This window comes from Haliaeetus albicilla, chromosome 12 (genome assembly GCF_947461875.1).
Source record: "Haliaeetus albicilla chromosome 12, bHalAlb1.1, whole genome shotgun sequence".
Classification (NCBI taxonomy): Eukaryota; Metazoa; Chordata; class Aves; order Accipitriformes; family Accipitridae; genus Haliaeetus; species Haliaeetus albicilla.
The window spans coordinates 25,557,829-25,572,017 of NC_091494.1; the positions used below are offsets into that span (position 1 = coordinate 25,557,829).

The window sequence follows — 14,189 nt, forward strand, 5'->3', positions numbered from 1 at the left end:
TCACTGGTGCCACCATTGGGACATCAAACCCCACCATCAGCTCCTCCAAAGGGACCACAGGAGATGCTCCATGGCCTGGTTCCTTGAAGAAGGTCTCCCAAGGTCTCCTTTCTGCCCTGGATTTTACTCCCCATCCCTCTTAGCCCTTTTTCTTCTGACCAGGAGACCACTCCCCACCACACGGGCACCCCTTGAGAGTTGGTAGACACTGTGGGGTTGTTGCAACAGGGATGGGAAAAAACTTAATATAATTTGCACAAGACGAGGACAGAGCTTGTCAAAGTAAGTCAAGAGGTGAGCAGGAAGTCTGGCCTTGTCTCCCGGCATGGGAGAGTTTCTGGAACACTTAGAGCAGTAAATCCCAGTTTGGGATCACACTCTGGACACACATCCAGAGTTCCCTTTATTAAGGGAAATACAGAAAATAATCTCAGCAATTTCTGCACCACCATCTTTTAAGGTCTCACCCCAAGCACTGGATCCTGCCTCTGCCTTGGGAATGGGGTCTTGGCAAGGAGGGAGGAAATTCCTGATCTTCCAAACAAACTTTCAGATAAAGAAATTGGTTAAATGGCTTCAAACGTCTTGTTGCCTGTGGTGACCGTGTAGTGGCTGGTACCCAACACCTAGCAGAGGGATGGGGGCTGTCTCGAGAGCTGTCTTAAGGAGCGTTTGAGACTCACAGGGTGATGCGGCGCTGGGAGAGCACCCGTCGTCCCTGGGGGAGGATGGGGTCAGACAGGTGGTGGTGGTGGGCTGGAGGGCACCCTTGGTGGGGAGCCATGCTGGTGCTCCCCCACAGCACGGTGCTTTCAGACCCATCCTCAAAGAGACAACCCTTTGTGACGGGTGGGCAGCTGTGATGAGTTTGCAAGTGCTCAGTGCAGGCGAGGGGACCGGGGCCGAATCCCAGCAGCCCCATTCCTTTCCTCCAGTGCTTCAAACGCCCTGGGTAAGCCCCTAGATGAGGGTTTCATGCACTTAAGATTTAATTCTGCCTTTTATGCTTTGGGTAGGCAGATATCATCAAATGCAGCGGGGCAGTGTGAGCAGAAGTGTGCTTTCTGCATGCTGTTAAATCGCAATCCCCGCAAAAAGCTATTTGGGGCAGGAGTGGGTATTTCCATAATACAGGCCAAGGCATCGCTCGTCTCCCCACGGCGCTCGCTGAAGGTGGTGGTAAAACGGAGTTCGCGACCTGAGGCGCTATTGCCGGCTGTAATAGTGTGTCACGTATTAAGGGAGCATGTTTGAAACCACATTATATTATTAAAATTCATAGGAGTGATTTATAGGGGTTTTTAAAAACAGCAGCTTGCCAATATAAATTGGCTTAGGAAAGTCAACTGTAATCCACCCAGGTCCAAATAATGACATTTCTTCCAATACATCCAAAAAGCTGAAAAGCAGAAAATAATATCCAGGCTCCAGAGATAAGGCGAGCACCCAAGGGAAAGAGGACTCTGAAATATTCATGCAGTCATAGATTGGATGGTGGAAATGGCCATTCCCAGCGGCTGTGTTTAGGGACTGATGAATTTAGTTACTGTACCTTTATATTTATCGCTCAGTAAACAAGACAAGCTCCTTTATAACACCGAGCAAGACTAATTTAGCTATTTTAGCACTAAGGAAATGGCTTTCTGGGCAAGACGAGGGTTTGATAGCTTTGTATGAAATTAGGTGACTTTTAATTTAGCCAAGGCAGGGAGTCTTGGTGGGCTCTGATGGAGCTGTGAATAATGGGGCTGGAGACCCAGATTTGAGAATTAACCCCTCCCCGAATCAGATCTGCAGCAGGTCGGGGTGCCTAGCCCCCGTTTTTGGGGGACCCCGCACTGAGAGTGAGCGCAGCCTTTCAGGGCTGCCTGAACCTGCTGATGAAGATGTTCCAGCACTTGATTTTTAAAGATTATTTTTCGAGGCAGAGGCTGTCACTATAAAGGTTTTACAGCAGCCGTGCTGGAATTAAGCATGGCTTCGTAAAAGTGTCAGCAAATGAAACGGTGATGCCCGAGTGGTATTAGTGCTAAAATGACCTTTCGGATAGTTAGGGCTTTATGAGATATTATAAATTCTCCCTGTGTTGGCAGGGTTATAACTAGGACATTAGCGGTAACATCTTCTACAGCAATACTCGAGGCAGGAACCTGGCGTTCGGAGCTGAAAATACCCAACTCAATTTTTTTTAGTATTTCTGGAGCTGAAGAGTTGATATGAGATGTTTGCAGCAGAATTTTGAATGTGCACTTTCGAAAGGAGATTTCTTTTATTAAAGATGAGTCTTGAACACTGAGGTAGGGGGTTTTTTTGAGACTACTGCTATTTCCAACAGCCAAAAATCAAAGCGATTTAAACATATTGCTTGGGGTTTTCTATCTCCTTAGTTTCTAAGACTTTAGATTAATATTGTCAAGCCTTTTTTTTTTATTGCCGTGAAGGCAGGGAAAGTCCTTCTTTAATGAAAGCCACGAGCTTTATACAATACCTTGACTCCTCAGCTGCTATCTGAAGCACCATATTCCACTGAACTTACATGAAAATCCCCCGAGTGAGCCAACTCTGATCTTTTTTTTCACCTCTTGCATTACCTCTGGGAAATAAAATCAGTTTTTATGCTTGTATTTATTATGAAGTATATATTTAGACAATCCGTGCTGCAATTTAGGAGTTTTGAGAGCTTTGGGAAGTTGTTTGAAGCAACTCTTCACTTACCCACTTATTGAAACCCCCTTTAGAAAGTGTTGCTGGGCTCAGTCTCACTCATTTATTCCCTGCAGCCCTTCACTTTGACTGTTCTTTGGCATCGAGAGCAGCAGCAGGAGGAGAGGATGGGGCTGTTCCTCCGGCCAACTCATCAATAAATGGTGTTTTCCCAAAGCAACCTGTCCTGGGGCTGCTGGGATTGGGTTTTGCTTTGCCATGAACACCAGGGAGATGCTGGCTCCTCCGGAGGAGTCCCATGCACCGGTCCTTGCTTGCAAGGCAGTTAATTACTTTCGGCAGCAGCTAATTGCCTCTGCATCCCCTACACAGCATCAAATCCCTGTGCGTGCTTAGGCGAGCTTTTAGGGGGGGGCTGAAACCATTTCTGTTGCTGTTAAGATGCTCAAAGCATCAACTGCATCAGCTTCTAGCATCCCTTGGGATGCACGGTTTGCTTGAGCATTGGGTGTTTAGGTTTTATTGCGGGGTACATGCTGGCTTTCGTTAAAAGCCCATCACCAGGAGCGCACCGGGGACTTGCCTCATGGCTCAGGATGCCAGTGGTGTGGGTAGAGACATGGCAAACTCATCGGTGAAAGAAGGGCTTGTCTGCAGCTCGTGTCACTTCTGAAGTGGCTGGTGGCTGCAGCCACCCTTGTCCTGGGAGGGACTTTCTGGCTGTGGATGGTGCAAGTGAAGTGAGAAAAAAAATAAAAGGACCTGGAGAAGGCCAAAGGCATATCAATATTTCAGTTTTGGTGGTGAATTGATGCTCGTGATCAGCTGGGCAGCCAGGTCCTGCAGCTTGGGCTGCATGGAGGGGCATCGTCTCCAGCTTCCTTCCCTGCCGCTGTGCAGGTAACGCCTGAAAACGTGGCTGAAACAGTCCAAAAATACAGGATATCGTAACCGGATTGGATTTCTGGCTGGCGTGAGTTGGCCAGGCTCCTTCAGTCCCTGCAGGGTTGTGTCTGTATCCTCCTCGGGATCAACTGGCCCCCCCCCAAAATCACTATTAGCCCTGTACCAGCCATCTCTTCACGTGGAATAAAGAAAATGGACCTAGCGCTGAACCAGCATCAACACTGTCCTTTCTCCGTGCAGCGCTGCAACACATGGGACACTTGCAAGAGGGTGGCCCATGGTTCACAGCCCCCGTTTTGGGGCAAGGATACACCTTCTCCATCAGTCCCATGGATGCTGCTGTGTCACTAGGCTTTGGGCTTCATACCCAGCTCATCGGTACCTTGCAGAGATGCCAATGCTGGGCTTAATGACTCTGCCTGAGATTCTGAGGTTTGTGCCCGCAGCTTGGCTTTGCCCACTCCTGGGGATGCCCCTTCCCACCTCAGCCATTGCAGACCAGTTTGCAGCTGGGCTGGAAAAGGCCGGAGCATGGTTTTAATCAGGGTTTCTGCAAAGATGCACCAAGTAAAGTGACGCTCCGTTAGCGCCCAAGGCAGTGGAAAAAGCAGATGGCAGCAATAGCTGAGCAAAAGCCAAGATTAATTGGAAATTAATTCGCACCTCCAAGCACAAGGTGTCATACCGTGACTCTGAAAGTCTTCATCTCAACCTCCTCCCCAGCTGCCAAAGAGCCTTCGGCAGCCCTGACGCTTCAGTGTGCCTCTGCTGATGGCTTAGCCTGAAGTTTATGAGCAAAGAAGCAAAAAAAACCCCTCTTCAGCCCTTAAAAACTGCATTTTGGAAGCTGCTCTTTGAGAGGAGCTAAATTCACCAGTCCACTGCATGAAGTGGCAGTGCCCTGAGACGCTCTGCACAATCCCCACGCTGCAGCCATGCATGTACTGCAGCACGAAGAAAGCACCACTCTGGCTGAACCACTCAAGCTCTTTTATTCTAGCTTTATTTTTCTTGTACAAGTAGCCACAGGCTAAAATCTAAACAGAGCAAACTACAAAAAAACTGGGTTTTATTTTATAATTTTTTTTTTTATACAGAGCTAACAATCGTAGGATCAGTGGGATTTCAAATATCAAGACAGTTCAAAGTAAGAAAGGTAGAAAATAAACAGTAGAAAAGTGCTTTGCAATTTGGGTTTTTAATATTACTCCTAACAGTTGATTCCCGAAGAGGACTGGGACAAAGGTTTAGCATCGTCTTTATTATTATTTTATTACAAACGTAAAGATATTGCAAGTTTAAATGATGGAAATAGGATCAAAGTAAAAATCCCTCTTTGCCTTGTAAGTAAGACCCTGATCCAAAGCCCCATGAAATCAGGCTTTTTCCCAACTCGCTGGGCTTTGCACCAGCCCCGTCCCTTCTTGTTACCAGATGCTGAAGCTCAGACTCTGCTCTCGGAAACCTGGATCTGTTTCACTGATTTCCAGCAGTACGGGGGGTTTCAGTGCCGTGGCCCCGCATCAGCAGCGTTTTCGGCTGGGGATGCTGGTGCTTCCCATGTAACCATCTCCCTGCCTGCAGCTCCAGCCCAAGCACCTTTCCTTTCCTTTCCCTTTTTTTAATTTGGTGGGTGAGGGAAATAAATGATCAGGCATCAAGTTGCTAGATAGGATCTTTAATCTGCCTTCAGTGGTGCAGCATGGGGAGGGATAGATTTCCAAATACTGTTTGCACAGATGAAGTAACTAAGTGGCTCCCCCCACACCGCTGCTGTTTGTTTTCATAAGCTTTTAATTTCCTTTTTTATAACTGATCTTCCCAGACTTAAGTGCTGTCAGTCAGCTCAGAGAGATCTCGGACACTGCACTGACACCCCCACCCCCAAAATGCCATGGGATGGTTATCCCAGAGGAACACCACCACGGGCAGCAAAAACCTTCCCTTCACCATCCAGAAGCAACAAAGCTTTGTAGCTTCTCTCCTCTTCTATTGCCAACTTAAAACGTACAGTCCCTTGGTATAATTTTGGGTGGAAGCTTTAATATTCCCAAACTGGTCCAGCACTTAAATATATCAGCATCTTTACAAAACAAGGAAGAAGAAAGATATGGTAGACAAATAAATACCTGAATCCAACAGTGTGAAAATACCCTGTCGCAGCATAAAACTATTCCCTGTTCAACTAAAGACAATGTGGATACTATCCCTGAGGTAGCAGCCATCTCTGGTAAACTTGAGAGCTCCAAGAATAGGTTGTGCCCATTATGGGTTACTAAAAAAAAAAAATTAAAAAAAAAAATAATCAGCTTTTGGGTACTTTATTCCTTGCTGTAATTTCATCTCACCACAGCCAGAAAAGCAAGAGGTTTTTGGGATCTGCCCAGAAAAGGCAGTGACTTGAATTAGTGGAATCATTTGCTTGGAAAAATACTAAAGGATGAGATTCCTGCCCCAAACACAGGCGCTTGCCAGTGGCTTGCACCAGATCCAACACCTGCCCATTATCCAGCAGTTTTATCTCCAGAAGAAAACTCTCTAATTCCTCCCATCAAGAAAAGGGCGGGAAATAAAAGAAGAAAAAAAATCTGGCAAGCTGTTGCTTAAATGTCTGAGGTGTATAAATGAATTATCAGGACAAAAGGAGCACCTGCCTTTAGCTGATCTCTGGCGGGCAGGCGAGGATGGGTGCAACGCACCGGTAACAACCCCTGGGACAGTCCGGCTGGTTCAGCCCTCTGGTCCAGGTAGATAAAACGATGCCCAGACCCCTTTGTTATGGCATAGCCCCACGTCCGCACACCCTGTCCCATTTCTGGCCCCAGGTGGTGGTTTTGGTGGCCAGTGGGTTTGTACTGTGGACGCAGCAGAGCTTTGCCTCAAGGCTCAGGAGGACTCACCCCTCCTGGGACGCTGCCACAATGGCTGCCAGTGGCACAGGGACACGCTCCCAGAGCAGCAATGCTCCTGTTCAACCAACAGCCAGGCCCAAGCCTGAAGGTGATTCCTCTGAAGAAGCCTCTGATTCCATGAAAACAGGTATGTCCGCACAGAATACCTGGGAGGAGCGTTTTTGACACCTGTAAAAATGAATCCAAACCACCAGCAGCACACGGGGACCTGCAGTCCTACGTCTACCCAAGTACAACGTGTCTACCCAAGTACAACGTGTCTACCCAAGTACAACACGTCTACCCAAGTACAACTTCTCTACCCAAGTAGAACCACAGCCCAAGCACAGAATAAAAATCCAGTGGTTTCCTTCAAACACAGGGCAGCAGTTTGGATGAACCAAGGACAGACTTGAAGCTGTGCCGCACGCTGAAACCAAACACAAGCTCTTTTTTTTGTTCTTTTTTCCTTCTTGTTTTACAGACTAAAGGCCAGACATACTCCAGGTGGTGTTTTCCCAAGTTTTGGTCGGCACAGCCTTGCCTCCAGCCCAGCTCAAGCATCAATGAATGGCAGGAGGGGCTGTTACTTGTTGCTTTTCCAGCTAAGTGGCAGCTAGAGGTACTCCACAGCACAAAGCCAGAATGTGCCATTTCAAGTATTTTTTGCCCAGTTTTGTGGACTTGGGAGGCTTGGGTAACTCAGGGAAGACCATGTCCTCCTGCTGGATCTCCAGACTTAGGAGGCTGACGTGCCACAACCATCTACGTTAGGTCCCAACAGTACAGATTGACAAGAGCAGAAAAGAAACCCCAAAAAAGAGGAAACGCTAAACATCTAAAAAATAGTCTTTAAAGATTTACATCCATCTTCAACTGTCTCAAACCAACACATAGTCTGCATTGGTTTAAGCCATCACATTTCTGCATAATTAAAAAAAAAAGGAAAAGCTCTATTCTTGACATACTATTGTATTTTAACTAGTCAAATGGCACAGCATTTCCCTTTAATAAAAGGAAGTAGTGACAAATACTTGTTACTATTACAATATCACAATAATATGATATTAAATTAATAGCATGTTCACAGCTCCAGGAAGTCTGAGCTGAAAGCTAGTCTAAATTCTGTGTTCACTTTGGCAACAGTACTTATTCAATGTGAACGTCAGCGTTACACACACGAAAAAAAACCACAATAAAAAGAAAAGCTGGGCTGGAACAGGAGCGGGATGGCAGGAGGAGATTGGGATTTCTTTGATATGAGGTTATAACTCGAGCCGTTTGCCATCTCCTCCTCCCTCCTGCCCTTTCCAAGCCCCGGCATCCTCCGGCTCCCACAATGGGCTGGGCTGGGCTACCGGTCTTGCATGGTCCCACCAGCGCTGTCCCCCCACAGTCCCTTCCCAGGCTGTCTCCAGGTCCAGCATCGTGCGGGAGGGAGCTTCCCCTCATGGTATGTTTGAGCAGGAATTGGTCTGACGGCCCATTTAGCCTCTTTGGTGGAGTGGGGAGAGGCTATTTGGGGGGTTAATATGTAAGGTTAACCCTTCACATTTTTTCTGTCCTGCAAGATGTCTACAGGAGGAGGAATTTTAATGGGAGAGGGCTACGAACACCAAGCCTCAAGAGCTCCTCGCTCTCGAGATCAATGCCATTACATCTGCTTGGGCCAAGCTAGATGATTTGGTCTGGAAGAACAGAGTCCTGCTCACAGCTAACCCAGCCCAGCACCACGACAGAGCACAGGGGAAGAGATATTTGCCTTATTGTCCTGTATATTGTATTATTTACACAATTATCGGTAGCATCCCATTGCCAAATGGGAAGGTGATGGAGGATGTTTCTGACAGAAGGGACTCTCCCACTGGTACCACTTAAAAAAATAAAATTATTACTTTTTTTAAACTTAAACTCATTTCCTTTCCTAATTCCTTTCACTTGTCCTTGCAAATACGGTGATGTTTGATTTACCACCACTTATACAAAGAGTTCAAACCTTCACATTCACCCAGTTTTAAACAATCCATGTGGCAGGAAAAAGGGCTGCCCTCTGGCACTGGCGGACCAACGTCCCTGTCCCCCATGTGTGCCCCCATCTCACCTCACGGACGATGCCAGTCACACACTGACTCACAAGGCTGCACCGTGCCAGGACAATCCAAAAACCATGGTGGCAGGTTGGTGGTTGGTCCCTGGAGGGGGGGGTGTCATCCACAAACCCTCTCTTTGGTGTCAGGAGCTCCTCTGCCCACCCTGGGCACGGGGAAGGGGCAGCTGCCGGCAGCCCCCAGCATCCTCCGGCGCAGGGCCCGGCTCTGCATCACTGCCCAGGAGCCCTCCTCGCCTCGTCCCTCCCAGGGAAGCGAGCCCGTTTTGGCTCAGCTCATCCTTTGGATGATCTGCTAGCTGGAAATACGCTGGAGCTGGGAGCAGCTCAGTAATATCTCGAGAGGTTTTGGAAGTGCTGTATCAGAGTTGCCTTGTAGGCGCTCCTGACGGCAGGGTGGGCTTTGAAAGGACAAGACAGTGATGTCCAGGTTCCCACCTCCCAGGGGTGTGCTATGCGTCTCGTGCTGGCACATGCCATGAATCATCCTGCTGGGAATCATCCTTGGGGAGCAGCATGCTGATGGGGCAGGAGGGTGCCCTAGCCCCAGCACTGGCATCCAAGCACCCTGCGCGCCCTGTTTCGTCCCGAATACAACCAGGATGGACTGAGGCAGCCACCACCAGTGCCCAAATGAGCCCTGCAAGAGCAACAGTGCCGGCGAAGCACAGGGCATTGAGCCGCGAGTCTGTGACAGCCCCAACAATCTTTAAAGTAAAAAAAACCCCCACGATACAAATCTCCGCCACGCAAAATCACACCAGAGCCCCGCTACATGCCTAAAAGTAAAGCTCATAACACTAGTGAAGCATCTTGGTTTGTGCAGGGCTGGGTGGGAGAGGCAGGAATTGGGCGAGAGGAGAGGGGACACACACACACACACACACACACACACAAGTTTCTATCACGCTTGAGGTAGAACATTGCTTTCAAAGGTTTGGAAGTGCTTTACAGGGGAACGACAACAACAAAACCACCAAGGTGGCAGGTACAGAGCGTGACTGCTGAGGTAGGACCAAGCTTGTACTGACCAAGTGCTATGCTACTTGTTTTTTGAACGTGAAGGAAGACACAGGTATTTCTGCTTCCCAGAAGACATTCATTCCGGTTGAGGTAGGTTCTGAGTTCACTCGGGTTGTCTGTCCAAGTCTTTCAGTAGCCCTCAGGCAGGCATCCTTTGACACACACACTCTTTTTTTTTTTTTCTTTTTTTCATATTATTTAGAGTCAATCAGCAAAAAAAGTATCCTGAGAAATAGTAAAAGTGTACAAAATCTTCAAATCCACGGAGAGACAGCCTTCCCGGGCCTCAATTTTTGGAGTCAAGTTAGAAGGATTTCTCCGAATCCAGTCTTCTGGAAATAAAAAATAGATCCAAAAAGTAGTCCTAAAGCTGCTGATCAGGAAAAAGTCTGGGATGCCAAGAGGAGGCTCCACCGTATCCCCAGTCTGTCAGAGACAGGAGAGTTTGCCAAACTCTGCCAAGGAGTCTTTAACTTAGCAGCTGCAGGGAAAATTCATCGTGACCAATCTCAATAAAGCCATCATCGGAAGAAATACACCGAGATGCCTGAGAGAGGTCAGAAAGATAAACTTCACAGAGTTTCCAAAAGGCTGTATACATATATATATATTTATATATATATATAAAAATAAAGCAAAACAAAAAAATAACAATCAGACTGTAGAAATCTTCAATTGACCTGAGATTGACGACTCGTTGTAAAGACATCACCAGCCGTGGGTTTGGTTTCTGGTAACTCCTACAAGAGGGTTTGAGTCTTGGCAGTTTTATCCTTCATTGGCGGGACCGTGGTCGGGAGCCAGAGCAGAGGGGCTGCCACCGCGGGGGCTTTTTGGGAGGGGGTCTGGCTGCTCCTCGATGATGCTGAACTCATCCAGAGGGAGTGTGGATATCTGGGTGTCGTCGTGGGTGGCCGGTGGGCTATGTGCCGACTGGAGAGAGAGAAGGGGACAATGCAGTGACAGGTCACCGATGCTCTTAGTCATGCAGCCATGTCTGCATTTCCCAGGTGTGCTCCCATCCTGCCGGACTTACCGTTATTCCCTTATCCTGCTGCTCCTGGGATGGGGATGCTGGGAATAACCTCTCCAGCTCGTTCATATCCAGCTGCTTTCCATTCAAGTCCCGGTCATCCCTGTCCCTGCGAGCGGCCCCGTTCAGGACGAGGCCTGCGGCACTCCGCTGGCTCCTGGGGATCTGGGGGGTTGACAGCTGCTCCTGCACGTTTTTGCACATCAGCAGCCTGAAAAATAAAGAGACGGAGCCTGAGGGTGAGCAAAGCTGGTGCCTTCCCCACCTTCCTTCCCCCAAGCCTGAGTCTGCCTTATCCCTGTCCTACGTTCCTTCACTCCTTAAATCCCTCCTATAAAGTCACGTCTCTTCCCCTCGCCATGAAAGGGCTTTTGCTTTACAGGCAGGGTCAAGGCTTGCCAGAGCAGAAATAGCGATGCTCCCGGGAAGTACCAGGTCCCTCAATGGGGACCGGAGCTGATGGGGTGTATTCGGAGAAGCCTGCTGGGTCTGTGTGCCTGGGAGGGAGGCAGGAGCCATGCTGCAAACAGCACCCAGTGTTCACGGGAGCCAGGCTGCGCAATCGCACGCCGCGGGATGTGCGTCCTGAGATGTGCGTGGGAAACAGCCCATCATCACATTGGGGTTGCGAGACCCTCGTGGGGATACCCACATGGCATTAGGGACCATTGCCCCTCATGAGCAGCGGTGCGAGCAACCCCTACCTTCCTCTGTACCCAAACATGAGGAAGAGAACGCAGAATATGATGCACGTGACACCGATGTGGATCCCAATGATGATGCCTGTCGTGGAGGTTTTATTGTTCTGCTCGTCCTTCATGCAGTCGCAAGGGGGATTCAGCACTGCCAGAAGAAGAGGGGAGAGGGGGGTCAGCGGTGCTGGTTTCCTATTGCTCCTCCAGCTTTTGGGGAGCCCAGAGCAAAAGTCAGAGCCTGGGTGGTGCTGGGAGCTGTGTAGGGGGAAGAGGAGAGCAGGGTGGGGGCTCAGTGGGGTCACTGCCTGCAAAAGCTGCTCCCCGTACTGCAGGAAGGCAGTCACAGCAAGCATAGGACTGGAAGATCCATAGACAGCCAGCCCCATTACCTGGGCTGCTGTTATTAGTCACAATTAATGAATGAAAAAGGCTCTGATGTGATTTTTTTGCAAAACCCTGTGTCCGAGGTGGGAGGTGAGAGGCAGCCACTACGCCAGAGCAGGCTGATACCTGATGGAAAGCACTGAGTAGGCAGATCCCAGTGAGATTAGTATTTACTCCAACACAGACAGAGGAGTAATAACTATCTCTTGAAGATATTCCCACTGGAAGGCTTAAAAGGCTTCCAAGAGCAGCAGGATGTTTTTTACACGTAGATGAATATGAAAGGTGTGATCAGTTAGCGATTCCCTCTAGAGATTTCCCCTTTTCTGCCACATACTGCAGTGCTTATGCTCTGCAACTCTTGTCCTTTCCAAAGCCATGTGTCCTCCCTTCCTGGCACCAGTGAAGGTCAAAATATCCAGGAGAGCGGAGATGCTCGGTGCACCACGTCTCACCTGAGGATGGCAGCTTTTAGCTTACACATGGGGGTTTGTTCACATTCATGGCCTCACCTCTGGCTTGAGCTTAGGCGCCAAAACTGGCAATTACGGGAACATTTGGTTTGTCTTCTCCCCCTTAGTAAAAAAAAAGTCACCGGGCTGGACTGGCCAATGGGGTTGGTGAAGCCACGTGGCAGAGAAGCCTCCCCTACCAGCACCAGGTGGTCCCGGCCCCGCAGAGCTTTGCTTCATCACTATTTGTGATGCTGAAAATAAATGAGTGGCTGAAGGTGAGATGGGGGGAAGAGCCATGGCTGTCTGGGGGAGGTGTCTGGCCTCACCACCTTCCTGCAAAGCAGTTTGCAAAAACCACTAGCGAGACTGATGTCCCATCTCACCTGTCCTCTCCACAGTTTCCCTCAAGGACACGAAGCGGACAGTTGAATTTCCATCCCCGTGCTGGTTATAGGCGAGGAGCTTGACTTCATACACCACTGATGCATCTGTTTCGAAGGAGACACAAGAAGGGCATTTCGGGTTTAATCATTAGCATTATCTCCCCAAGTGATGCTTATTTAGGAAACGGACATCTTACCAAATACACACAAGGTGCTGCGAACAAGTACCTGTTACTGGGAAAGCACCCCAAAAACCTGGGGGAGACCTGCAGCATCTCTCATTTAGTGGCTGTGCAACACATCTGAGCTCTCTTCTGCTAATCATGACAGACCATCCCGGGGTCAGGAGGGGACATGGATCAAGCTGTTACCATACTCACCCAGGTGGGTGATGTTGTATGCTGTTACGTTGCTGGGCAGTAGCACCGGACCTGTGTACTGGGAGAGGTGGACCTTGCGGTAATACAGCTTGAAGCCTTCGTGCTGGCCCAGTTTGATGGAGGGCTCCCACATAGCCTGGACAGCGGTGCTGTTAATGACTTTAATAAAGAGGGATGGCATGGCTGGGACTGAAACAGAGAGAGAAAGACAGTGGGTTGCATGTGCTTTTTTAGTCTGCATGATGAGAAATTCCCCAGCAGCCTTTCCCTGTGGTCACTGCACCAAAGAACATGCTAGATGAGATTGAGAAAAATCAGATCAGACCAGATCCTGGTTTAACAGCTTTGAACTTTTGCAGGGAGCTGCAGGAGTTTCCAAGGGTTTCCTCTGCTCAGTTCAGAAAGCAGAGGTTACTTTTACACTCTGGTTGCAATCTGATGCTCAGCCCTGTCGGGTCAGGGCAGGAATGCAGCGACTTCGGCAATGCATTCCCAAATTCCACTTTTTTGCCCTTGCCCTGAGGGTAGCAAGGACCTTTCAGAGTGATTAATCCCCCAAGGAGGAAGGAACCAGAAGGGATGGAACTGGAGACATCCGTCTTAATAGTGTGCTAGGTACCTGCACTGGCTTGCAGGGTGCGCAGGAGCTTGCTCTCCCCGTCGGCTTTAGGAGGGAGGTTTGTGATTCTGTGCTGGGGACTTAGGAGAGAACTGGGGCATCTTTATTAACAGCCCTAAATACCTGAGCAGCCCGAGATCCCTGCACAGCTGTGGCTGGCTTGTTTTGGTAGGCAGGCACTTACCTGGCCTTAAGGGCGTGTGGGGATTTAGCCGGGAAGATGTCCCTGCTGCTGCCCGTTGTCACCAAGGCCTGATTCAAAGTCCACCAGGACACCTTTTGCTCCAGTCAATGCCCCAAAACCCTGCCCTCGTTCTCAGGGTGTGCTGCAGCAGGGGGGTCACAGACATTCCCTCCCCAGGTCCCCAAAAAGCAGCCCTGTCACCTTGGGCTGAGAGGCAAAGATTTGCAAACCAAAGCCAATTTTCTTGTGATGCAGATATCTGGGTTTTCCAAAGCTGGTTCTGCACCAAACCCTGCCCTGGAGCCCTGTGCAGCGCTGGGGCACACAGGACCACATTTCCCCCAAGCCTCTTCCTTCCCCTCTCCCTCCCTTTCTCATACACTGATCATACCAACGCAGAGATGTGTCTTAGCAGGACTTTTCACTGATGAATTTTTTTTCACCTCATTTCCACAAAACACCCCC

The 14,189-nt window shown here is 49.1% G+C and overlaps 1 protein-coding gene across 1 annotated transcript in view; it reads right to left on the bottom strand.

The window, feature by feature from the left end:
• Positions 1 to 4,553: 4,553 nt before the first annotated feature.
• The window catches only part of IGDCC3 (immunoglobulin superfamily DCC subclass member 3), a 111,407-nt gene continuing 101,771 nt past the window's right edge, over positions 4,554 to 14,189 (bottom strand). Inside the window, exons 10-14 of the mRNA XM_069798589.1 lie at positions 12,922 to 13,110; positions 12,542 to 12,646; positions 11,329 to 11,467; positions 10,628 to 10,835; positions 4,554 to 10,524 (exon numbers count right to left, since the gene is read on the bottom strand). Of these exons, the coding sequence (XP_069654690.1) occupies positions 10,360 to 10,524; positions 10,628 to 10,835; positions 11,329 to 11,467; positions 12,542 to 12,646; positions 12,922 to 13,110 (806 nt within the window). The 3' untranslated portion in view covers positions 4,554 to 10,359. The remainder of the gene's footprint in view (positions 10,525 to 10,627; positions 10,836 to 11,328; positions 11,468 to 12,541; positions 12,647 to 12,921; positions 13,111 to 14,189) is intronic.